This window comes from Terrapene carolina, unplaced genomic scaffold, assembly GCF_002925995.2.
Source record: "Terrapene carolina triunguis isolate 2854851 unplaced genomic scaffold, T_m_triunguis-2.0 Scaffold238, whole genome shotgun sequence".
NCBI lineage: Eukaryota > Metazoa > Chordata > Testudines > Emydidae > Terrapene > Terrapene triunguis.
In genome coordinates this window covers 5707803-5732594 of record NW_020664589.1, presented here as the reverse complement: position 1 = coordinate 5732594, position 24792 = coordinate 5707803, and the positions used below count along the sequence as shown (strand labels likewise).

The following is a 24792-nucleotide window of genomic DNA, read 5'->3' as shown; positions in this document are numbered from 1 at the left end:
ATGGGGCAACTCTGCTCTCGTGCTGGGTTGCAGTCAACACAGCAGCCTTAGAGCAGCGATTCTCAGCCAGGGGTACAGATACCCCTGGGGGTACACAGAGGTCTTCCAAGGGGTACATCAACTCATCTAGATACTTGCCTAGTTTTACAACAAGCTACATAAAAAGCACTAGTGAAGTCAGTACGAACTAAAATTTCATAACAATGACTTGTTTATACTGCTTTATACACTATACACTGAAAGAGAAATACAATATTTATATTCCAATTGATTTATTTTATAATTATATGGTAAAAATAACAAAGCAAGCAATTTTTCAGTAATAGTGTGGCTGTGACACACGTATTTCTATGTCTGATTTTGTAAGCAAGTGGTTTTTAAGTGAGATGAAACTTCGGGGTACGCAAGACAAATCAGACTCCTGAAAGGGGTCCATTAATCTGGAAAGGTTGAGAGCCACTTAAGAGGACAGATGCACTGCAAGTGGGAGACCACCATATGCACAGAAAGCAGGGAAACAACAGACTGGAACCATGCCAGCTAAAGATCTTGTGCTCCTGGTTTGCACTGCAGCTGCAACAGAGGCCGGCCCCGTCCAAGAGAAAGATCAGGGGTCTCAAACATGCGGCCCGCGGGGTTATTTTCTGCGGCCCGCGGGCTCCTCGCGGCCCCCACCCCAGCGTTTACCTAGAGCGGCTCCAGCCCGACGCGCACCGGGGGAAGGGCAGGCTCCCTGCCTGCCATGCCCCCTGCCGCTCCGGGGGGCATGGCAGCAAAGGAAAATTCTCTGGACATGGGATCAGAAAGGAGTCCAGGCAGGCCAAAAATACATATAAAAATGTCATATGTGCTTCACAGATCCAAGGCAGGCATTTGGGATTGGCAGAAGCCCTGCAAACATCAAGCCAAGGAGATGTCCATATTCAAAGCAGTGAATGAAAGGCTATGACACAACTTGGGGGATTAAGATACAGAGCAAAAGAAGGGAATCCTGTCTGCCTCAGGAGAGTCACATACCGAACTGGCACAGAAGAGAATCTGAGAAAAATGTTGTACATAATCACCTCACACTCCATCCAAGGAAGTCAAAGTGCTTTAAATATTAATCCTTGTGCCCCGCTGTTAAGTAGGTGGGCATTTTTCCATTTTACAGATGGGCAAATTAAGCATCCTTGCATTCAAATCTAAGTGCTTTATGGATTGCATGCAGAGCAATCACTTCACTTCCAATGCTGGCAGGTTAGAAAGTCCTTAAAAATCATTAGACAGGAGACAGTAAAGGGAACAGTGAATGGTTAAAGCCGACTTCTTCTAGGAAAAAAATAGTTTTAAACAGCTCAGATAGGCTGGTGTTTGATGAAGTGGCAGACCTTGTCTGGCCATCTGCTGGCATCAAGTTATCATTGGGCAGATAATTACAGGGAGCATGTTTTAAAGGTGGCCTTGAATGAAGCCCAGAGTTTCATATTTAGCTCTGGGACACTCCCAGCTGTACAATTAGAAAATATCACACAAAAACCAATGAGATGGTAGAAGTGTGGCCAGGAGATGAGGCGGGAGATGTCTCTCTCAACCCTAATCACACAGTCATGCAAAATTAAGAGCCTAAAACAGATGCGTCCAATTTTAAACCTTACTCTATACTTGAGGAGCCAGAAATAGATCAGACCAACGCCTGGACATAGGTGCAGACTCACCACTGGGTCTTCAGAGGTTTTATATTAGTAACTGTCTATTGCAGTCTGCTTTGTTCTGCATCCCCAGAAACCTGAGCCCTTGCCAGCTAAGCTCTGACCCCAAACAGAGTAAGTTTTATTAAAAAAATGTATATACTTAGCCTGGGAAGAGTAATTATACCATTCTCACAATGGAAACCAAACCAAGCCCATAGAGTAAGTGCCAGTTCTTTGCAGAATGTGTGGAAGGCCTGAGTCTAAAGAAAGGGCTTCTTTAGGGACTTCAAATTCCCAACTTGTCCATTTAACATACCCCTGACTCCCTGGATAGTCAATAGGATGGACCTCTGCATCCTTTCAGCCAGTGGTCTACCCCATCTAGAGCCATAGCGCAATGTGACAAAGGGGGTGCCATAATGCACTAGAGCGCTCCGTGGTTGGAAGGATATATAGCGACATCCCACCAGCAAGTCAGAATATACAAGTGGGCAAGGTGATCATGAGACCTCAAAGGTTCTCTTTGGGCCAGGCCTTGTACAGATTTTGCCTAACTAGGGGCTTAGAGTTGGAAGGTGGAAAGCGTTTCAGATTCAGCAGTACACATCGTTACCAAGCACGATTTACTTGCACATCTGCCAAGCACAGAACAGCACTATTCTAGCAAGCCACAAAACCAACCATGACTGTAAGATGGCTAAAAAGGACATTCAGAAAATACTGTCAGAAAAGGCCGTGCGTGGAATAAATGCTGTCTTTGAATCAATGAAGTCTCTTGTCCTGCATATGAGTAACAGCTAACCAGAAAAATACCTAAACTCCCAAACAGACCATAGACAGACTCTGGTCTCTTCAAAGTGTGCCCAGCCACACATCCCAACATGCACACCCAGAGGAGAAGAATTTTCACCGTCAGACCTTTGATTATTAAAGAAAAACTGAGTTTCACATTGACTTGAATCCTGAAGGAGAAAGTACATTGCTAGTGAAAATAGTTGTCTCCTTTGATTTTCCACAATTATTATTCTGCGATCTTTTGGGGAAGTATAATGCTGTTCTTTTCCTTGCACAAACACTTAAGAAAAAGATAGCTTTCTTATGACAGACATTTCAATAGTGCAACACGTTTTGCACTAAATTGCTAGACACTTTACACTCAAAAGCAGAAATGGCAGAAAACCAACTAGCACACTGTTAAGTTAGATACTGTGTGCCAATCTTTCCCCTATGAGCAGGGTTCCTTATTTAGCTCTCTCACCTTTCAAATTTAGGAGCAGAGCTTTATTATTCGTGATGCTCATAGTCATTAGTGTCCTCTTGCAATGGCTCCCAGTTTGAAACCCTTTCTAAGATGTGGATCTGTGTCAGCTCCTCTGAGCAGCACTAATCCGCCTGCATGCCCACAGCAGATGGTACTCTGTGCCCTGTTTATTGGTTCACCACTTCATTCAGTGATAGCACTGCAAACATTACCCTTCCAGTGCCAAGTCAGATCAAGCTAGTGACACTGTTTTAAAGAGGTCAGCCAGCCAATTCCCATCTTGGATTCCTATAATAAATGTGACTGATTGGTTGGAGCAGCCATTGTACCATTTTCCAGGTTTCTCCTCCCATTTCTCTTTCTCTGGAGTGGAGATAGTTGGTACAGCAAGACCAAGAAAGCTGGACAAAGGCATTCCCCAGAGGTGAAAGGAAAAATTTGATGAGTTTCAGGAGCTATTCCTGGAGGCGGATGCCTACATTTAAATCCTTCACAATTTCACTAAGGCTAAAAGCGGAGCCAGAAGACCCTGTTACAGACACTGTCAAAAGCTGTACTGTAGATGGGATCCAATTGCATCCCAGTAACCAGGCTAAAGCCTCAGACAGTCCAGGGTTTTAATCTGTTTCAGGGACACTGTTAGGTCCCATTTATGCTCTAGCATATGACACCGTAACTTGGTCAGGTGATAACTTTTGCTCCCTAACTCAGTTGTAGCTGTAGTGTAACCCATGAGCAGCTCTGGAAACAATTTTTAGGAGCTAACGAGCTCATGGTACTATGGTGTCTGCAGTAGTTTAATGCACAGGCAGGCTATTTACTAGACATCCGAATTTACACCTGTCCCACAGCTATCAAACCCTAGGCCTCATTACAAACGTAGTGAAAGTTTTGTAAAATAGATGCGCCCCAGATGATTTCACACTTATCTTGACTATTGTGTTCTTTAAAAAGTGTCTCTGAATATGTAAAAGAAGGCCGGTGTCCTACATCTGGCCCTTGGCAGGTTGAGAGTTACGGTCCAAAGGGTGTCCAGACAGTGCCAACAGGGCTGCACTGTAGTAAAGACATCCCCATTACGAGAGGAAACCCTGTATGCTCAGCTCTCTGGTTTCTGTGCAAGGAAATGGAAAAAAGTCAGCAGCAAACAAGCTATACCATCAGTAGCTGGTGCACTGATAGGAGGCAGCCTATCAGCAGCAAGCTGATGTTGGTGCCCCTTTTCCCACTGCGGAGCAGTCTGCACACACCTGAATCAGCTGCAATGTACTCAGATCAAGGTGCGTTATAACTATGTAAAATGTACAAAAAATCCCAACCACCCTGTTTGTCAGAAGCTAAATGGCTAGACCTGCTACTGTACCAAATGGAGAAAGTGGCCATTAACATTCCAGAGTAATCAGACACTCTCTCCATCCCAGAAGCACTCATGTCCCAGCGTTTAACCTCTCAGGTGTGTCCCTAAACTTGCCAAAGGATTAAGAGGGAGGTAGGCACAGAGGTATTTCTTAGGGAACACCAATTAACACGGATTAGCCTGTCTTTCTCTTGCCCCATCCATCCTAAGATTTTAGGAAAAAGGTAGAAACAAGCCAATAAACATGTGTTCCAAAACTGGGAATACCTGCGTAGGTGTTCAGCTCTCAGTAAGCAGGGCTAGTAGCTGGATTACACACTTTCGAAGAGCAGCCATGTACTACAAGAAGTGATGCTGATGACTCAGTATGCAACAGTATTTGAGCACAGTGTTAGGAGGAGATACAAAGAGGTCCCCACCACCTGTGGTCATTAATGAGGACACAGCATTTAGATGCATTCTGGCAGTTAACCCTAGTGATCTGACAAAGACTGGGTGATAAGTAGGCAGAATGTAATATTTCCCCGTAGTTTCAGCTAAAGTTGTTACTCACACAGTTCACATCTTACACTGTAGTTTTTCGGTGTAAAACGGCTGCTGCATTAAACCCCAGAGGTAGCCGCACAACAGACGGCAGCCACAGCGAGTGAATAGATTCCTAGACACAGGCTGTACAGCACCAAGATTTTTTTTTTTTATGTTGATTAAAAAGAAACAGCCCAAGCTGTAGACCAAGGGTTCTCAAACCTTTTCAAATCACTGGACTAGTGGCGGCAACCTCACATGGCCACCTCCCCAAACCTGATACCGTATGAAGAGGATGGTAACACCAGGACAAGATGAATTTTAACTGAGTAGCTGCACCCATCCCATTGGTTTCTCATGCCGGACCCCAATTCTGCTGTTCTGTCTCTCTGCAGTTTGCTTCCTCTCCCTGCACGTAGGATTTATGCTTTTCAGTGCAGAACCTTCCAAGTGCATGTATTGAATTCTCACTGCTCTACCTCCAGATCACTTTGCCATCTGCCTGTTTGCTGAGCATTTATTATGCCTCCAACTTCTGGATAAAAATTGAATCAATTAAGTTTGTAGAGACAGACACTCATTAAACAGATTGATATCTGTGCAGCAACCCACGGGAGAGCCAAATAAAGGAAAAGTGAAAACTACGAGTGAAAACTAACATGTACACCTTGAGCAGTATAGGATGGCAAGAATTCCCTCCTTTCAATTGCACATGTTTCTCAATTGGGAAGGAAACTTCTGGGGATCATGGTTTGAAGAGGACTACTTGGTGGGGCAGCCTTCCTCCAAGAGAATGTCGGTGTCTGGGAAGAGGTGATGAGTAGAAGCAAGCAAAGTGTGGCCAACAATTTTTAAGGCTTTGGGACAAACTTTCATTGAACTTTCCCGGAGTCTGAGAGATGCCACTGACTAGTGGAAAACAATGGATACATGATGTGGTAAGAAATCTCAGGTGATGAAGCCCAGAATACAGCAATGTGTAAGTGTCTAAATGGTAAAAGCCATTTAAATCCAGAGCTTGTCTTTCTTGGACAGAAAGGATACTAGCTACTCATGACTCACACTGAAGTCATTCAGTTATGACTGAGCTTATGTCACTCATTAAAACAATAGCCAAACTAAATAGCTGAATGTCAGCTGTTCACATCTACATGCTTCTTTCCCTGAAACCCCAGTATTCTCAGACTAACAAGAGCTGGCTGTTATGGGCTAGATGTTAACAGATATGGTGGAAAAAGAATGGCTCAGAGACAGATGAGGTAAATAAACCCTTGTTACTCAGAGAAGACTCAGTAAGCAAATGTTTATTGTTTGAGACAAGTAATATTTGGGCGTTCCATAATAAGTGTTTCAAGTAAATAGTTCATTCGTATGGGTCACCACATCCACCTACTCACAAAACTTACTCTCTCCTGAATTCCCAAACCCATCTACTCCTGCTGCATACGTACACGAACTGCAGTCACATCCATACAACAACATGCCTACTCACATCCCCTAAAAACCCACCCCTGTTCATTCAGTCACTCACATTAATACCAAGCTACAAATGTCTTTTAAGGCAACTTACCCACAGACAACACAAATGCTAAACCTGATTGCTCAATAAGCTACGACAGCCCTTTTGGGATCAAAGCAAACTATATAGTATGACAAATACATTTTCAAAAGTGTTTTACGAATGTTACTTAATTCTCCCCATTCCCTGGGATGGTTTATTTCTTCTGCTGTTCAGTGGGATTTAAAAGGAAATTGAAGCAGAAAGCCAGCTTTGATTTACCGCTGTTTAAATAAGCAGAACGGTCTGGGTGATGCTCATTTAGCTGGAGAACGGATGAATGCAGGAATGAGGTTTAGTGGAAGCTGAATAGGAAAGGAGTTACCTAAGGGTATGTCTATACTACCAGCCGAATCGGTGGGGAGCAATCGATCCAGCGGGGGTCGATTTATCGCTTCTAATTGATGCGATAAATCGACCCCTGAGCGCTCTCCCGTCGACTCCTGTACTCCACCGCCACAAGAGGCGCAGGCAGAGTTGACGGGGGAGCAGTAGCAGTCAACTCACCGCAGTGAAGACACCGCGGTGAGTAGGTCTAAGTACAGCGACTTCAGTTACGTTATTCACGTAGCTGAAGTTGCGTAACTTAGGGTACGTCTTCACTACCCGCCGTATCGGCGGGTAGCAATCGATTTATCCGGGATCGATATATTGCGTCTCGTTAAGACGCGATATATCAATCCCCGAACGCGCTCACCGTCGACTCCGAAAGTCCACCAGAGCGAGCGGCAGTAGCGCAGTCGATGGGGGAGCCGCGGCTGTCGATCCCGCGCCGTCTGGACCCCAGGTAATTCGATCCAAGATACTTCGACTTCAGTTGCATATCTTGGATCGATCCCCCCCCCAGTGTAGACCAGCCCTTAGATCAATCCCCACCCCCTCTCCCTCAGTGTAGACCAGGCCTAAGAGAACTGAAGTGACAGCTGAGAAAGTGAGATGGAGAACAGTCAGGATCAAACTCTTCTATGGAACCAGACGGAGCGAGTAGTGCCAGGGCTGGGAAAGGGAGGAGAAGGAAAAGGACTAGAGCAGAAACCAACAGAACCAGAGAGAAGGTGACAGAGCATGGAAAGGTAAGGAAGCACCTACTTCTGCCATTCTACTGTATAGGAAGGGGGTTGCTTTGCTGTCTCAATTTTAAGTGTGAAAAGTCAATCTTAACTATGGCTTTTTACTGCAAATTACTACTCTCTAAAACGGTCATTAGTTCTGAGGAGGGGCAGATCGTTTCAAGTCAGGGGAGTGATATTTCTAATATGGGATTTGGGATTGCAGCTACAATTAATAGTAAAGGGAACTCCAGGGCAACCACTCCTAGTTACACATGTATACATACAGAGTTTCTAACTGTACGATAGCAGCTTATTTGGTGGGAAATAATTTAAATTTTGTTTGTCCAGACTGAGAAAAAAAATCCTACTGTCAAGAAGCCTAACTGAAAGGCACATTAACACAATCCTGCAACACACACAAAACTCCCCTTTCTTAAGTAAATGGCCTCCAGTACACTCCATAGGATATCACATGGTCATTCTACAAGCTCCAAACACCCTTAACACGCACTGCAGCACATTCTAGGTCTCTGAAATCAGAGGTACAAACTAAGAAAATAACCTCAACTGCTCATAGCATCTAGGAACTAAAACTGCTGAAAGAACATCAGCTTAGAACAGCGGTTCTCAGACTGTGGGTCAGGACCCCGGAAGTGGGTTGTGACACTGTGTTAAAGGCGTCGCCAGGGCTGGCTTGGACTTGCTGGGGTCTGGGGCCAAAGCCCGAGCCCCACTGCCCGGGGCCGAAGCCAGAGGATTTCAACCCTGGGCAATAGGGCTCAGGTTACAGGCCCCCTGCTTGGGGCTGAAGCCCTTGGGGCTTTGGCTCTCCCACCTTCCGGCTTTGGACCCCCACCTGGGATGACAAGTTTCAGCCCCCCCCTGTGGTCATGTAGTAATTTTTGTTGTCAGAAGGGAGTCGCAGTGCAATGAAGTTTGAGAACCCCTGGCTTAGAAGTGAAATATGTTAAGATGCCAGCACTTTCGATACGTTTGCTATAAGTCAAAAAACCTTACAGCTGATAGTTAAACTCTATAGAAAAAGGTGTTTATAGGCCTCCCTATAGGCACAACACGTCGATTAGGATTTAAGGGGAGATAGACAGTAGAGAGAGATCTTAAGGATTCAGACAAATTCTCTAATTTGTCAAGGTCATTTTTAATGCTAATCCTGTCTTCCATAGTGCTTGCAATTCCTCTCAGGCTGGTGTCATGCACACGTTTTATAAGCATAGTCTCCACTCCATTATCCAAATCATTAATGAAAATATCACATAACACAGCAGGGAAAGACAAAGGTTATGGGGCGGGGGGGAGGATGAAGGCTGTAACAGAAGACCGATCTAGATATAAAAGAAGAACCAAAGACTGACATGAAATAAAAATGCAAACCCAAGGTCTTATTGCCACATCTACAGAAACAACGAGAACTGCTTTTGGTCAGAGGCCAGGAATAGAGAAATATCACAAGAATAGAAGAGTCAGTCAAACCGAGCTCACACTGCAGTTCCAGAGAAGATATGACTAATGAGAGATGCTGGGTGGGTGACACTCAGTTACTGAGATACAAGTCTATGAAAGATGTGTATATTAAACACTGGTAAATATGCCTTTTTGAATTCTGATCACCATCTACTGAAACACTACCCCCTTCTCCCACTCCCACTGTTCTGATAGCTATCACAGCAGCTCCAACCAGCCTAAGAAGAATTTGCCTACTGTGCTCCCAAACCAAGTTACTGCTCTCCTATAAGCAAATTCAGATGGACTATGTTGGTGAGAGCAAGGAATTAGGGTCTTTGCTGCAGAGTTAACTCCAGTGACTGGCACACAGGTCTGATCATTCAGATTAGTCTAGCGTAGGTGGTCACAGCCACACTGCAAAGCCACACTTGTGTTACTGTGTCCTCACTGGTGCTGCACACACTTGTGTGTTGCTAGGACTTCTGGGGAGCACATTCCATGTTCTTGTGTGCTGCGGTAAGCTGAGCTGCTCTATGCTACCTTCCCATTGAACGATGGTTAAATTTGTCTGTCTTTCTGGACACATGGGGGGAATTGTGGGAAGGCGCTGGAGGACTATCAGCACTTGAGTGACTTAGCCTGGGTCCTCACTGCAAAGTTGGGGGGTTACCAGCCTCAGTGAAAGGGGCACACAAGCTCTAGCCTATACACTCACCCAGGCCAGCTAACCAGAGTTTAAAGCACCAAACTTGGGTGAAAGAGTTTGGGGCATGGACAGAAGGGTTGGGGCAACACCTGAGTAAAAGCTCAAATTAATTGTGCAGTGAAGACACACCCTAGGGGTCAGAACTCCTGGGTTCTAATCTCAGCTCTGTCACTGACTTATCTTTGGGAAAATCATGATCTAAGTAGGATAAGACCGGGGAAAGGGTTTGAAACCGTTCATCTGAGGCTCTATAACAGGGGTGACCAAACAGTGGCTTGCGAGCCACATGCGGCTCTTTTACCATTGAAGTGTGAAAAATCTGATCATATTCCTATTACACAGTGTACAAGATGTTGCTATTACGTCACCAGATATACAAGAAAAAGCTCTCTGTGCAGAAACAGACCTCAGAAATTAAGAAAAAAACAAGAATCACACATAAAAAAGGCCAAGTTCACCTCTGTTGTAATTCCACCAACACAACGGGTTTCAACAGCCACTGATTTGGCTCAAGTCTTTAAGGCAGGACCTATCAGCAAAATGAGCCTGAAAATCAAACCCAGGGTTATTAAAAGCAGTCCGGAGGGAACACCCTGACCTGCCTGGGCATGTTCCATCCTGAGTCACTCTCAGGTGGTGCTCAAGTGCACCGTCAGAGTCCACACCACAGTACAACAGAGAACCTTCTCCCATTTGCAGCACCTTTTTACCCCATCCGCAGGACGCTTGTTCACATTGCATGCCAACACCCATTTACAGCACTGTAACAGTCACCTGTGTTCCTGGCTGGTATCAGATCTCAAGCTGCAGAAATCTATTTCTAGACTGAAGGTTTCCTAGTACCATGTTATCTTCAGGCATCCTTATTACTGCCTCTAGCTGTGGGAGTTTACCCTCACAAAGGCTACTCCTGTTGATTCATAGTGGAAGTCATTTGCAAGATGTAAAGGGCTGTAGGGCAGCAAGCTTGCACGGTGTCCTTGCCACTTCAGCATACTCAAACAGAAGCTACACACAACAAGCACATCCAGCGTCCCCTGCAGCTTACTCCGATAACAGCCTTATTCTACACAATCCAGGAGGCAGCATGCTGTAGGTTCACAGGTATGGTTTTCAGGCTGTATCTGGAACAATAATCAGGGTAGCCTCACATGAGCCACAGCTTAGGCAGAAACAGAAGGCTGGATTCTCAGGTTTGCTAAGATGCCTACTTTGTTACAGAGCTTACGCCAGTGGCGGATGTTAGAATAGGCCTCCTAGTGCTGTAACTTCCACCGGGACCAAGTGACTGAGGATCAGGGAGCCACCACCCTGCTCTGTGTCTGAACTATGTTAGGATGTAGTAGAGAATCAGGGCCAGGATGTCTCTTGTTTACAATGGACTTGGGCATTATTTGTATTACTGTAGTGCCTAGGAGACTTAATAATAGGTCAAAAACCCCATCGTGCTAAGCGGTGTACAAACAGTACACAGACAGCCCCTGCCCCGAGGGAAGGCAGCATCCAGATTTTTTCCCCTGCTGTCCATGTAAACTTGACAACTCCCTAAACACATAAGGCAAAACGGTCACTCTCAACGTTGCTGTCTCAGAGGCGGATCTTTGGAGAGAACAGCATAGACAAGGTGTATCGGGCACAGCTAGTCACTCACTCCTCGAATACAAGAGCAAGGGGACATTGAATCAAGTTGGAAGGCTGCAAATCTAAAACCAAAAAAGCAGAAATATGTTGTCCACACAAATGTATCATTAGCCTGTGGAACCCATCACCACCCAGGGTAGCACTGAGGCTGTGACTAAGTAGTGTTCGACTGGACATTTATACACATGAAGCCATCCAATGTTACTGAAGTAGAAATGAAAAAAAAAACATAAAAGCCCACATGCTTCAGGGCATAAACCAATCTGACCCATGGGAATTAGGAAGAATCTTTGCCTATGGACAGGTGATTCCGTAACTGCCTACAGTAGAGTTCTATTTCTTGCATCTTCCTTTGAAGCATTTGGTAGCAGCCACTGCTGGAGTCAGGATACCTGACCAGACCGACCCAAGTCTGATCTGGTACATGCAATTTCTACATTCCTAAGCCTAGCTATTGCCTGTTTCTAGTACTGAGGAACACTAGGAATGACCCTGGAAAGATCAGTGCACTACGAGCACCTTCAATTCTGCCCTTGAATTTAGCATGACACAAAGATGGATCAAGACTCAGGAGAAGTACAAAGAAAACACAGAGGAGGAGTATGAGAGCAAGAAGACAGCCAGAATAAGGAGAAGAATGGCTGGAGGGATGAAGAAAAGACACCAAGGAGAAGCAGAGTGGATAAAAATAAATGTCTTGATTTGTCAGATTTTTTTAATTTAATTTAAACCCTTTATTTTTAAAAATAAATTTAGTTAAAATTCTATTTGAAATTATGACAATTTATATTAAGGCCTTAATCTATTAAAATTCTTAAATTACTAAATTAAAATCTTAATCTATCAAAATCATTTTAAGTTAAATAAAAAATATTCAGACAATAAAACTTGAGCAGCAAACTTGTAAAGAGTCAAACCATTAACTGGTGGAAGTCACTGGCTAAGCATCAGCTACCACAGTTTGCTGAAGTGCTAAACCAGTTTTTGACGGCAGTAGACTTTTCTGCAGCTGCAGAAGAGGCTATTTTTCTTCATTTCAGTTTATTCAGCTAGTTTAGTTCAATGACTAGTTCATTCAAAGTTCAGAAATGGACTGGGAGCTTAAAGAGCAGGAAGTCTTATTTTCCTCTTCCAATCTTATGAATAAAAATGAAATCTGAGACAATCAGATCTACTAGTTCTAAAATCTCAAAGAACATGGTCACCAGAACAAATCAGTTCAATTCATTAACTACAGATACTTCCTTTGTTTAATAAATCAGTTTTAAACACAGACATTTTGATAAACATATTTTTTTCCTTATTATCCAGCACATTTTAGGTAGATTTATTTAACTAAAAAAACATGGTGTGTGTGAATTTAATTGAATTCCAGTTTCCATCCAAATGCACCTTGACACAAGTCACAAGTAAATAATAATAAAAAAAAAGATTATCCAGTAAATAAGAAATCCATCATTCACCATTTTCTACCATAATATAAAGAATCTGAATACATGTATGTTAAGCTATATCAGGTGTGGGCAAACTTTTTGGCCCGAGGGCCACATCGGGGTTGCAAAATGGTATGGAGGGCCGGGTAGGGGAGGCTGTGCCCCCCCAAACAGCCTGCCCCCCGTCCCCCCCCCACTTCCCCCCCCAACCCCCCCTCTCAGACCCCCTGCCCCACCCCCCCCCCCCCCGCTCCTTGTTCCCTGACCACCCCCTCCCGGGATCCCCGCCCCTGACCGCCCTGTGGGAGCCCCTTTCGGAATGTGGCCCTGCGAACATGGGCGGAGGACTCAGGAGGAGCAGGGGCAGCCGTGCAGCCAGAGAGAAGCGGCAGTTTCCCCTTCGAAGTGCCACTTCTATCCGGCTGGCTGCGCGGCTGCCCGGTGCTCTTCCTGAGTCCTCTGGCCGCGTTCCCCATGCTCCCGCCACCTGCCTGCTCCCCTGCCCCTGCAGTGCAGCCCCTTCCCCCTCGCGGGGGGTGCACCAGTGCTGAGCTGCCCGAGTGCCTGGCCTTGGGTCCCCCTGTTGTTGGGGGGCCCGTGCCAGGGCACCCTGTGTTCATTGGCAAATCTGCCCCTGAGCCGCGCCGCCCAGCCGGAGCCAGCCATGCCACCGCGCTGCCGGCACAGCGAGCTGAGGCTGCAGGGGAGGGGGGACAGCAGGGAAGGGGCCGGGAGCTCAGGGGCCAGGCAGGACGGCCCCGCGGGCCATAGCTTGCCCACCTCTGAGCTATATAAACGCTTAAGTGTGTAAATAGTGCATTCAGGTTAGCAAAAAGCAGCACCAAATTTAGTGCAAAGGCTCTATATTTAGTTGCAAATCAACATTTTAACAGTTACCAAGCAATGAGAATCAACATCTCTAAGAAAATAACCGAAGAGTACAAATGCAAAACAAGACTAAAGTTGATTTAAATCAATCCATCCTGAAGCGAACCCTCTGAAAATCCTGGACACGAGTCTCTTCCATTCTTCTGCCCACCCTCCAAGCCCAAAGACACAAACACCCTTTCTTGTTGTAATGTGGCTGTAGCCATTACCCAAGTGCTAAAAAGCTAAGGGGAAAACAAACTAGTTGAAAAGCAATTCTAGGCGGCTTGTCAAGCTTCATTGTAGCCTCTGAACCCTGCAGCAGTCTTACCCACAAAGTACATTCCAGCAACAGAACTGAAATGAGGGGTGTGTCAGACATCAAGCCTCTTCCTACAAGTACACACCTAGGCATATGCTAGACAGAATCTTTCATCCCAGCATGTGGGCTAGGGGGTCTCTACTAAAGCAGAGATATTCACTGATCAGATTCCCATTAGAGAGCTGCTACGGAAATATTTGTGTTTTGTTTCTTCGGCAGAAGTGTGTTTAATCTTCCTACAACACAAACCCCAAACCCACTTCCACTCTATTTAGAGAGGGCACTTCCTGTTAATCAACAGCTACAGAAAAGCTACCGCCAATCCTAGCCTCTCTCTTAGGCTGCAGATGAGCCAGATTATTTTAGAGCAGGGCCAATGTACACCTACCCTCAGCACAGCTACCACCCTTCCAATTAGCTTCAGCACCAGGAGACAAGGCCCAAGGCAGTCTCTGCTTCCTGGCACATGGAGGATCTGACTTCAGCCCCTTGCCTCTCAGCCCACTAGGGCAGTCGGGGTGTGATATAGAGGGAAGTGCTAAGGTGGCAGGACCCTGAGACAGCTATCCCTATGTCATCCCCTCTCCCCCCCATGGACTGGCAAGACAGACACAGGGCTGAGATAGTCCGTCCCGGAGCTGCTACGGCCCCACAGACACTGAAGGCAAGGAATCATTCATTCACTTAAGACACTTTAGAAACTCAGCTGCCTGCATTTGTGCTACTCAGAGGTAAAGGACGGAAGGGTAAGAGAGGCAAAATGTTTCTTAACGTGCATCTTTACCAAAAGGGACTCTTCAAAGGAAGCCTTCTAGCCTCCGATGTTGGTTTCAAGTGAGTTTCAGGGCAAGAGATACAAGGTGAGGCTGCCTCTTAAGAAGCTCAGCTTCAGAGATCCCACTTAAAGCTCCAGCTCTTATTTCAGCTCTGCTAGAATACTTTATCCCACAACCTTCTCTGAGGGCAGCAGCCCTGCAGAACCAATCTACAATTGATGTTCCTTTGTTCAGAGTCCCACCTTCTGCCCAACCCAGCAAAAGGCTCTTCCTTATGGCCTAACTCCTTCCCACTGCAGACTGTAAATACAGGACCCTGCCAAGGTCTCCCTTCACTCAGAGTACTGATAAACTCAGCCACACTGAAGGCATGATCCTCATGTTTTCCCAGCTCAGCTATTGCTGTGTGAAAGGGAAAGCATCCAGGCCAGCCACCGAATGCCTTTGCTATGGCATATCAAGAACATGCCGTCTCCCCAACACCGCAGCCTCCTTCCAGACCTCATGTCTCCTTGTGCTTCCTTTTCATTCCCCCTCCTCACTTCCATATCTCATCTCACTTCCCTCATCTTTTCTCAGCTCAGCCACATCAACGCATCTAGAAGGGGTGATTCCACAAGAAGCATAGGAAAACAAAGACTTTCACAGAAATCAGCAAATTCAGCTCCAGCAGAACAATTCCTTCCTCGCTCATCAAAAGGCTACAGATAACCAACAACAACGTTGTTCCTCCTCGGAACACAAGTACAACTGTTTGTCTAGTGGGAAGTGCCTTTCAAACCAAGGCACTAAAACGAAATTCAAAGCCCAGCTGTATGGTATCGAAGACATTAACTCCTGACACAGTGATAACAGTGATTATATACTATGCCTTCCAGCAGGTGCACAGAGTAAGACGTGGGCAAAGAGCAAAAGTCAGCAGGAAAAGAAAGGGAGTTTCTCTAAAACACGTGTGCTAGGGTGGGACAAGGCACTGACACCTCTCACAGGAAGAGTTAAATTACTGGTCTGAGGTCCTAAGCCCGTACCAAAGGAAAACAGTATTACCAGACTAAGAGTCCAGCATGGACCCAATAAGATCATGGGCCAGAATTTGACGAGCCATCAAAGCTACAAAACAATTTTTATCCACCCGAAAGGAGCTTAAAATCCCAATTTTCTAATGGCATACAGCAACAAATCCCGTTAGATACAGGAGATTGCATATCCAGACATGCCATCTTCATCCTCCCACAGACATGACCCTCTCCAGTCAAGCAGGCAGGGAGCCTGGATGCCTGAGGTGCTCCAAACACACATGCCAAGAGCAGAAGTGGGTGTTCTTTCCCAGAATACTCTGAAACAGCAGATGCAATTTTCTGCAATAAAATATAAGCCTCCCTGGTATTTATCTAGTAACTGGTACTAGAACAGTTTGCCATGGGCAACTTATAGCCTATTAAAATACCAACAGATGTGCCCCAAAACCACAAGGTCCCAAAGGCACACATGTATTGCTCAAACAGATTACAACTCACAAAGCGAGATGAACCAAAAGCGGGTTATTCCTTCCCCTCTATTTCGGAGGGTAGTTACAAGGGAAGGAGGATTTCTCTCTCAGGCTTCTGTGCCCCCCTCTCACCTCCTGCACTGGACCTAAATCCACAACGGAGTGGACAGAAGGATACTGCAACTTTTTAAACAGAGCCACAGGTTCCCTACCCCCAGTGTAGAGCATTTATTTCTAGTGGGCAATTTTTTTTTAAATATGGGCTGCTCAAAGTCATATGGGAAAGACTATAAGTGTTAGTTGGCAGAGCAACCATTGGTGCTGGAGCAGTGATCAGAAAGGAGGGGAGAAAAATGTGATCCCTGTCCCAGGTGGTCTACTGGAGCTTTCCACGGCATGTCAGTTACAGAGAATAAAGTCACACGCCATCTTCTGCCATAGAACCCCTATCTCAGAGGCACTAGGCAGGACAGGAAGTCAGAGCTATGGAGTCTACAGGACTATCCTTACACAACACGATACAGCCCCCATAGCAGGAAAGTTTTAACATCGTTTTGCAAAAGGTTAACAGAATTCTTCAACCGTGACCTACAACAGGAACAGACTGGCTCAGCATTAGGCAACAGCTCAGAATGAAGTTTCTCTATGTCAGATGCCGCAGGTGTACGAGCCACAGGCATACAAAACCACAGGCTGGGAAAGTATGAAGAAAATGTGATGTAAACACACAGCAGCTCCAAGGTAGCTTGGAGACGGCACCACAACTGACTGTTTGCAGTTAGCTCACAACGGTTTGTCATTGTGTCTTACTCTATTTCTCCCTCCTGGTTTCTCCAGCGCTGGCTTCCTCTGTCACTACCATATCACCCCTGTCAGTGGAAAAGACTTCTCTGTAGGTCTTGCTCTCTGGATTTTCCCTACCTCATTGACTCCACTGGGTTTAAAACCTCAGATGAAGACAGTTGTTCTCTACATTGTCTACACATCCTAGTTTCTCTCTATCTTGTTTTCTAACTCTTAAAGCAGAGGCCCCCAAACTGTGGGGCCTTTGGGGAGGAGGGTGCGGCGGGACCCGGGCCAGCAGCCACAGGGGGTGGCAAGGGAGCACCACCCAGCCCCTCCCTGCCCCCATCTCTGCTCCAGTCCCGCCCACAGATGTGCCCCCAGCTTCCTGCCCCATGCCTGGCCCCATCCCCAGCCCAGGGCTGAGGCTGGGCCTCACCTGGCCATGGGCTCGGCTGCCGGCCCCCATTGCAGTCTGGCTGCAGCTCTGCTCCCATACCCAGCCTTGAACCCTGGCCACAGCTCCGTCCCCACTCCACCCCCAGCCTCGGTCCCTTAGCCCTGTCTGCGTCCCCTTCCCTCGAGCCTTGGCCCCACTCCCGGCCTGGTGTGTGTGTGTGTGTGTGTGTGTGTGTGAGAGATGGACAGAAGTGGCGGGGGGAAGAGAGCACAACCCTCTGTCAAAGTGTGTGTGTGTATTGGTATTCTCTCTTAAGCAGACAGTATCCTGAATTAGGTTGTGCTGTATCTTATAGGAGAGCTGTTTCCATCAGGCTACATTCAAATGCCTCCTTCATTAAGGCTCCCAATGGCATTCCTCAGCTGGTAGCTGACAACTGTGTCCTAAACGCCTGTACCTGGTGATGTTGTTCGCTGGTATAAAGAGCTTTTCGTCTCTACACAGGGAAGGCCTTTACTTCCAGCTATGCTTGCAGCAAGAGCACTTCAGAAATCACCCTGCTGCATGCTCCTGCAGATGCTGGGATGAAGCCAGCCTGGCTCTACTACACAAGCAGCTACCCCTGCAGCTAGAACCAAATTCTGCCCTCAGTTAGACACCTGCACCTCAAATCAGTGGGATCTCAAGAGAATAACCTATGGCAGAATTCCCCCCCCCCCCCCCCAATCCTGTCCCATCCTTATAGACAATTATTTTGCTCATGCTGGCAGGGACTAACGATGGAGGGTGATTGTGTAATTCCCTAAATTTAAAGTGTGACATACCTAGACTATGTGGAAACAGGTTTAAATCCCAGCAGGATTGAGTCAGCCCTTCATCCACTGAAGAACCGGAAGCAATGTACCACATTTTGCTCTTTCAGACAAGACCTTGATAAAAAGGTGTCTTGGCTACTCTGTGGGGACATGAACAATCTCATGGCACATTTTATAAAAGCAGAGGTTTGCCCTGATGTTCTTGCCCAGACTTCACCATCTCCCTCTGCTGTGCACTGTACTCCCTTTGACCCCCGAGGGAGCTGCATTTCAGTGGTGCCGTACAAGTACAGCTGTCAAGTGCTTCAGCATCCTCTGGGAGAAGGAGTTATCTAAAGCAAACAGATTCTTCATCCGGAAGAGCAAACAAAGTCACTGCTACACTGAGAGCCAGACCCTAACTCACATGGGACCATCAGCTGCACCAAGTGCATCTCCAAATGCCGGCTACTTTGCCTTCAGTTTCTCTGGGGTAAGTTTGTGAACACTGCAGTCAGCAGAGGAAGTGGCCTTACACTCTTATAGCACTTAGCTGAAAGTCATAAGACTCCACATCAGCAACTTCCTCAGCCCAACCTACAGCACTGAAAAGCCTCCTAATGAGCCAGACCACCCTACCAGGGTCAGCTCTTCCTGGATCACAACTCCTCCACTTCAGTTTGCCAATGAGCAGCTGTTAATTTGTGGAAAAAAGAAAGAGGAAAAAATTAGTTCCCTGGCCTAAGCCAGAGTTCAAGTGCTAGAGCAGTGGTCCCCAAACCTTTTAGGTCACACCCCCAAACCTGTAATGGACTCTGTCCACTCCCCACCCCCCAGAGCCATGGTCAGGCGCTGGGGCCAGGAGCAGAGGCTGGAGCCAGAGCTACAGATGGGGCTGGGTCCAGGAGCCAGAGCTGCAGATGCAGCCAGAGCTGTGGCTGGAGCTGTGTCCGGAGCCGGGGGCTGAGGCTGGAGCAAACTTGGGGCAGAGCAGAACTAGGGGGCACTCCCTCCCCACCCCCCGTGGGGGTTGGCCTGGGTCCCACTATGCCCCGTGAATGTCCCTTCATTCCCCGCTAGGGTGGCATGCCCCACAGTTTGGGGACCACTGTGCTAGAGGCACAGAGGAAACCAAACTAAGATGCTACGCCAGCCAAAAGGAGTATGGTCTTTAAGAAACTAGGATTATCAACTGAATTGAATGGAACAGATATATGGTTACGTGCAAGAGATTCTCCACCTCCAGGGTGGAACGGAAGTGTACTGAAATGGCTCAGTTCCTGCAGAACCCAGATTATGGACAAGCATTCCATCTCGAGTCTCATCGGTTGCAGACTCCCACAAATCTCAATCTTCTCCCTTAGAATATTCAACACCAATATGAAGCTACTGGAGAGCCAGTGAAACCACACAGGCTAGAAGTGGGCATTCACCCACGAAAGCTTATGCTCCAATACATCTGTTAGTCTTAAAGGTGCCACAGGACTCTCTGTTGCTTTTTACAGATCCAGACTAACACGGCTACCCCTCTGATACTTGACAGGCTAGAGTGTCAGCCATAGGTGGAGGACGCCTGGCACTTCAGCTCTTTTACATCAGAGGTAGACAGCACGGTCCCCCAGCTTTCTGAACGGACAGCCAACATCAGCACCTGGAAAAGGGGCATTTGGCTATCACACAACTCAAGACAACACTGTGGTGACGTGGTCTCTATTTTGAATAACTCATTAGCCCTCAACTTCTAATGTCAGTCTCCAGCCTGTGTGTCCCTTTGGGGTTTCTTGGTGCTACTGGCTGATCATGTAGCCCCAGGGGAGGTCCACTTCCACCTGAAAGTGGCTAGAGGACTGAGCCTGATCCTATCTAGAGAGAGTGGGCTGTGGTGATGTATGCATTTGAGATCCCTAGATTAGGTTACTGCAACACTGAAGATGGAAGGTACACACCCCGGAAAAGCTTTAGCGGGGGGGGGGGAAAAATGCAGCAGTTGATCTGCTTAGAAAGACCAGTGGCCATGAATACATCATGTTGGTGCCACGCTCTTCACTTCTATTTTGAACACTTGGGAGGCACTCTGATACAACGGTGATTGGGGATTTTTAAATACCTTGATTAGTATATAACAGAGGCATATTGGTAGAGCTGTGTAGGAAAACTTGCACAGCACCTGCTTGCCCTACGCCTGGCTCTAAAAAACGGTGCTTTCATGAACACCAGGTTCTGTACTCCAACTAGACAGCAGTAAACCAACACAGAACAATAGCCTGCAAGTCTGCCAGAGCATTGTAAATGGACATTGATAAGATAAATCTTATCCCCACCGGACTCTTCCAGGCTGTATTAGGAGAGGACTTGATTAAGGGGGAAAATGAAAAGGAATTTACAGCTTGCAAGTTCATACTGTAAGATCGCCAAGGCCTAATGTGGACCGCCAAGCCAGCTTGTGTGCATAAGAGGGCACACTTCTGAAAATGAGAACTCCAAACCAGCTGGAAACACTCACGGGACTTGGAGCTTTTCCAGGATATTCTGAATTCCTAAACGCGTTAAGTCATAATGCATTTTGGACAGGTTCCTCTCTTAGCTAGGCTGTTTTGTTTCTGTCTCAGCCAGAGGAGCTACTGGCTACAGTTTCAGTTAAAGGAGGGGGTTCCAGACTCAGGGCGTTAACATTTTCTGGCTGGAATCGGCATGCCCCACAACCCAGAGGGGCCTCCATCCAACTCTACAGTATGGAACAGGATCATGTATATGCAGTTCAGGTTGGAACAGTCTTGGAACAAAGATATGCTGCTGGGATATGGGAATAAAACTTCCTCTTTACTCACAGTTTGGGTCATTAAACTGCTTGCTCATGTCAATCCGACCCCGTTAATGCTACTGAGTGATAGATCATATATGCCTCCTCCCTGAACTCTCACCAAAACTTTCACACTTGTGTCCATGGGTTTCTTAACTAAAAGTCCATGGCAAGTACACCTCTATCCCGATTTAATGCGACCGGATACAACATGAATTCGGATATAACACGGTAAAGCAGCGGGGAGCCCCGGGCCCTTTAAATCGCCACCGGGGAAGCCTGACCGTACCGGCTTACTTTAACCTCTGGATATAACACGGTAAAGCAGCGGGGAGCCCGGGGCCCTTTAAATCGCCACCGGGGAAGCCTGACCGTACCGGCTTACTTTAACCTCTGGATATAACATGGTTTCACCTATAACGCGGTGAGATTTTTTGGCTCCAGAGGACCGCGTTATATCGGGGTAGAGGTCTCTCTCTCTTGTGGGTCAGATTCCAAAAGAAGGAATTCTTCCACAGAAACCCCAAAAGAGCTCCTTCTACATCAAAAACTGGCCTCATCTGGGAAATTCCCTTACGGGTTTTAAAACCAGTTCAGCTAAACCAATTTTAAAATCCATTATAAGTCTTCCCTATGGTACACAGGCTTCCTTAACCAGATGTTGTTTCCACCTCTCTTCTTTCGGAGAGGTCATGGTTGGAGAGCAGTGGCAGCTCTTCTGCTTGCCCAGTCATGAAAAATTTCTGTAGAAGGGAATACCTGACTTTCTATTGCCAATGACAGTCAGCATTTAGAAGTTGTACATGGGTGTGTACCACACCATAATCAACACAGCAAGAATCTCCGTTACACCAAATGGTTTGCCCCAGCAAGCACATTGGAATCCAGTCTCTTTTGGAAACATTCTGGTGCCAAAAAAACCAATCACAGCCTCTAGCTAAATTCTTAGTCATATACAAACTTCCAATTCAACATGGATATAATCTCTCTTAATTCCCCCTAACCTTTCCCCAAATCTTTAGAGTTTCAAAAGGGTCACAGTAAAATGGAAAAGGCAGTAAACTAAGGCAAGTCTGGGGATCCTCAGTACATGGTAAGCCTACTTCTGGCAATTCCTAGAAGATCCTCATTTCTTATAATTAGAGAGACTGCAAGAGACCAAGGTTTGGAAGAGCTCAAATGAATTAATACCACTGAGCCTAGTAACTTTTCTAATAGGAACAGGTTTCCCACATGCTTTCAGTTAGACCAAAGACAGGCTAGGGGAAAGGCAGCAAACCCAACATCCAGCTTCCCCTTTTGCTGGTTTATGAGCAATCAAGCGGAGTCAGAGTAACGTATGCATTTGGTTTAAATTACAGATCTCTGCAGGCACCTGAATATGCTGAGAAAACTCCTGAACCTCAAACAGCTAAAAAAAAAAAATCCACACAAAATGCCAACCCACAAGGCTGGCGGTAGCGCCAAACTTGCACTCCTGCAACCTGCTTTCCAGGACAACAGGAAGAATCTTGAAACCCAGTCTGGGAGACCAAGTTCACCTGGAATAGTTTCCAAATGAATGAGCTGATCTAGGAAGTAAAGGGGTTAATTCTTTCCCGAGCTCACATACAGCTAAAATTCCTGAGATAAGCTACTTCTACCAAACCCACAGATCTAACAGGGGAGAAAATTGCAAGGAAGAGTTATTTTTCCTGGGAGGAACTCACTTAGGGTCTGCTTTTCCAGAGGTGCAGCAGCTCCCACGACCTTAAACTGGAGTTGAGGTGCTCAGCACTTCTGCAAAAATCTGGCCTTGGTGCTCTGGTGCAGGGTTGCTCAGACACACATATACATGTTCGCAAGGTAGAAAAGGTTTACAGATGGCCAGTAAAAACCCTCCCTCCTAGAATGGAACAGCTCCCACCATTCTCAGTATACAGTGCCATAAGAGCCTTTGGAGACCAAGCGACACTAACAGCTACCTTTAAATAAGATTAATTACTCTTGGGTTAACATAAAAACAGATTTTGAAAACCACTGAAGGCTGTCCTAACCATACTGAGGCAGTAAGACAGCAAGTCCAGGGCTGTTTTGGAATTTGTGTTTGCATAGCAGGAGGTGATAATCAATGTGCATAGATGGCAACAAAACAGATTCTGATTAGCAGTTTGTAGTGAGAGTGGGGACAAAGACCCCCCAAGCAGGCAGAGAGAATCCAAGCCAACCCACAATGGGAAAGGGGCCTTATAAAAGAATTCTACAGAAGTGGTCCAAATGTTACAAATTACATTATTGCTGCAGTGTTTTGCTCCTTAAAAAAGTTACAGCAAACAGGAGGTTCAATGGCACTCATTCCAGAAGATAAACCATGGTTTTGAAACTAACAACATTAACTTCCAGTCAGCCGTTTTCCTTTGCATGGCAATTTGCAATGCAAAGCAAGCTATTTCAACCCTTACCAAGGACAGTAATTCAGAAGCAAACAGGGAGAGAAAAGTTGAGCAGGGTTCATTTGATCAGTTTAGGTGCAATTTTCTACTGAGTTAAGTTTCTCATTAGGCAAAAGTACAGTTTGGTTATTTCTTTCATATGTAGTATGTATGAGGTTTTTTTGGGGGTGGGGGGGAAGAGAGACTTGTGATCCAAAGTGCTCATCAACAGACCCCAATATCTTTCAGAAATATCACCTCCCCATAGCTGAATTCAGTTCAATTCTGATCAGAGGCCACACACATACAGCTGGCCAACAATGACCAGACTCAGGGCTATGATCAGATGGGAGAAGAGAAATGGCATGCACCAGGATTATTAAAATCACATAGAAGAGGCAGGCAAGTGTTAGCAACATACTTAACAACTCAGCCCAACACAATTTAACCAGGAAAGGAGGAGTATGAGGGTGGTGAGAAGAGAGAATTAACACAGAGCCACTTACCTGGAAGACAAACTAACGAAGTCCCCTCCATCCAGCAGCCTGATTTTGCAGAACAGAACACCATTCACAAAGGGAACAGCAGTCAGCTCCTCCAGGGTGAAACTGGTCTGAAATTTAAACTTCTTTTTCTTCATCAGGAAAGCCATGGGCAGGCTCAGCGAGAAAAGTCCAGGAACTCAGAACAAAATCAGAGTCAGAGAGGAGCTTCTCAAAATGCACACTGATAAACAGAGGAACAGGCAGCTGTTTCAGGAGTGAAAGATAAGTTTCAGTTCAATTGCAATGACGGCCCAGCTTTAAATGCACAATCCTCTTCTCTCTTTGGTGGTCGGATCTGGCTGTGGAATCATTGCCCTGGCAGGCTTCAGGTGAGGAGGAAGAGGACAGAGTAAACCTCTGGAACATCTCCAAGGAGGAAAAGGAGAGAGAAAAATCCAAGCTCCGAACCAGCAGGAGCTCTCCAGGCTGCAGTTCTCGTGTTTAGAGGCGGTGATGCTCTGTGTCCATCAGGCCCCCTTCAGAAACCATCTCTGATAGGAGGAAGCCATCCTGAACTAGTCTGTCTGAAGAAGAAATCTTAGGTCTGCAGACCGCACATTCAAGGCTTCCCGGTTTCAGTCTCCTCCCCTTGTGCGACTACTTTACACAGGTCTCTGCGGTCTGTTGCTACTGCTCCAACAGGTCCCTAACGTCAAGCAGGGAGGGAAACGAGTAAGTTAGTCCCAGCCAGCCCTGGGCTCCTCCTCTGAAACCTGTTCAGGTGGATAAGATTCTGTTCAACCTCATTGCAATCTAAGGAGGAGGAATCCAGTTAGCCTGCTTCAGAGATCCCTTTCCCCCTTTTTAATGCCTGTCATTTTTACTGCCCCTGGGTTGCTCTCTATTTTGCAAGATGTGTTTAATCCTAATCTGTTCTAGAACGATTTTTATCCATAGATCTCAAGGCAATGTACAAAGGAAGGCAAGTCGAACAG

At 46.3% G+C, this 24792-nt stretch overlaps 1 protein-coding gene across 1 annotated transcript in view; it reads right to left on the bottom strand.

Moving 5' to 3' along the window:
* Positions 1 to 24792, bottom strand: part of FAM102A (family with sequence similarity 102 member A) — a 44437-nt gene extending 19645 nt beyond the window's left edge. Inside the window, exon 1 of the mRNA XM_029912731.1 lies at positions 23819 to 24792. Within this exon, the coding sequence (XP_029768591.1) occupies positions 23819 to 23964 (146 nt within the window). The 5' untranslated portion in view covers positions 23965 to 24792. The remainder of the gene's footprint in view (positions 1 to 23818) is intronic.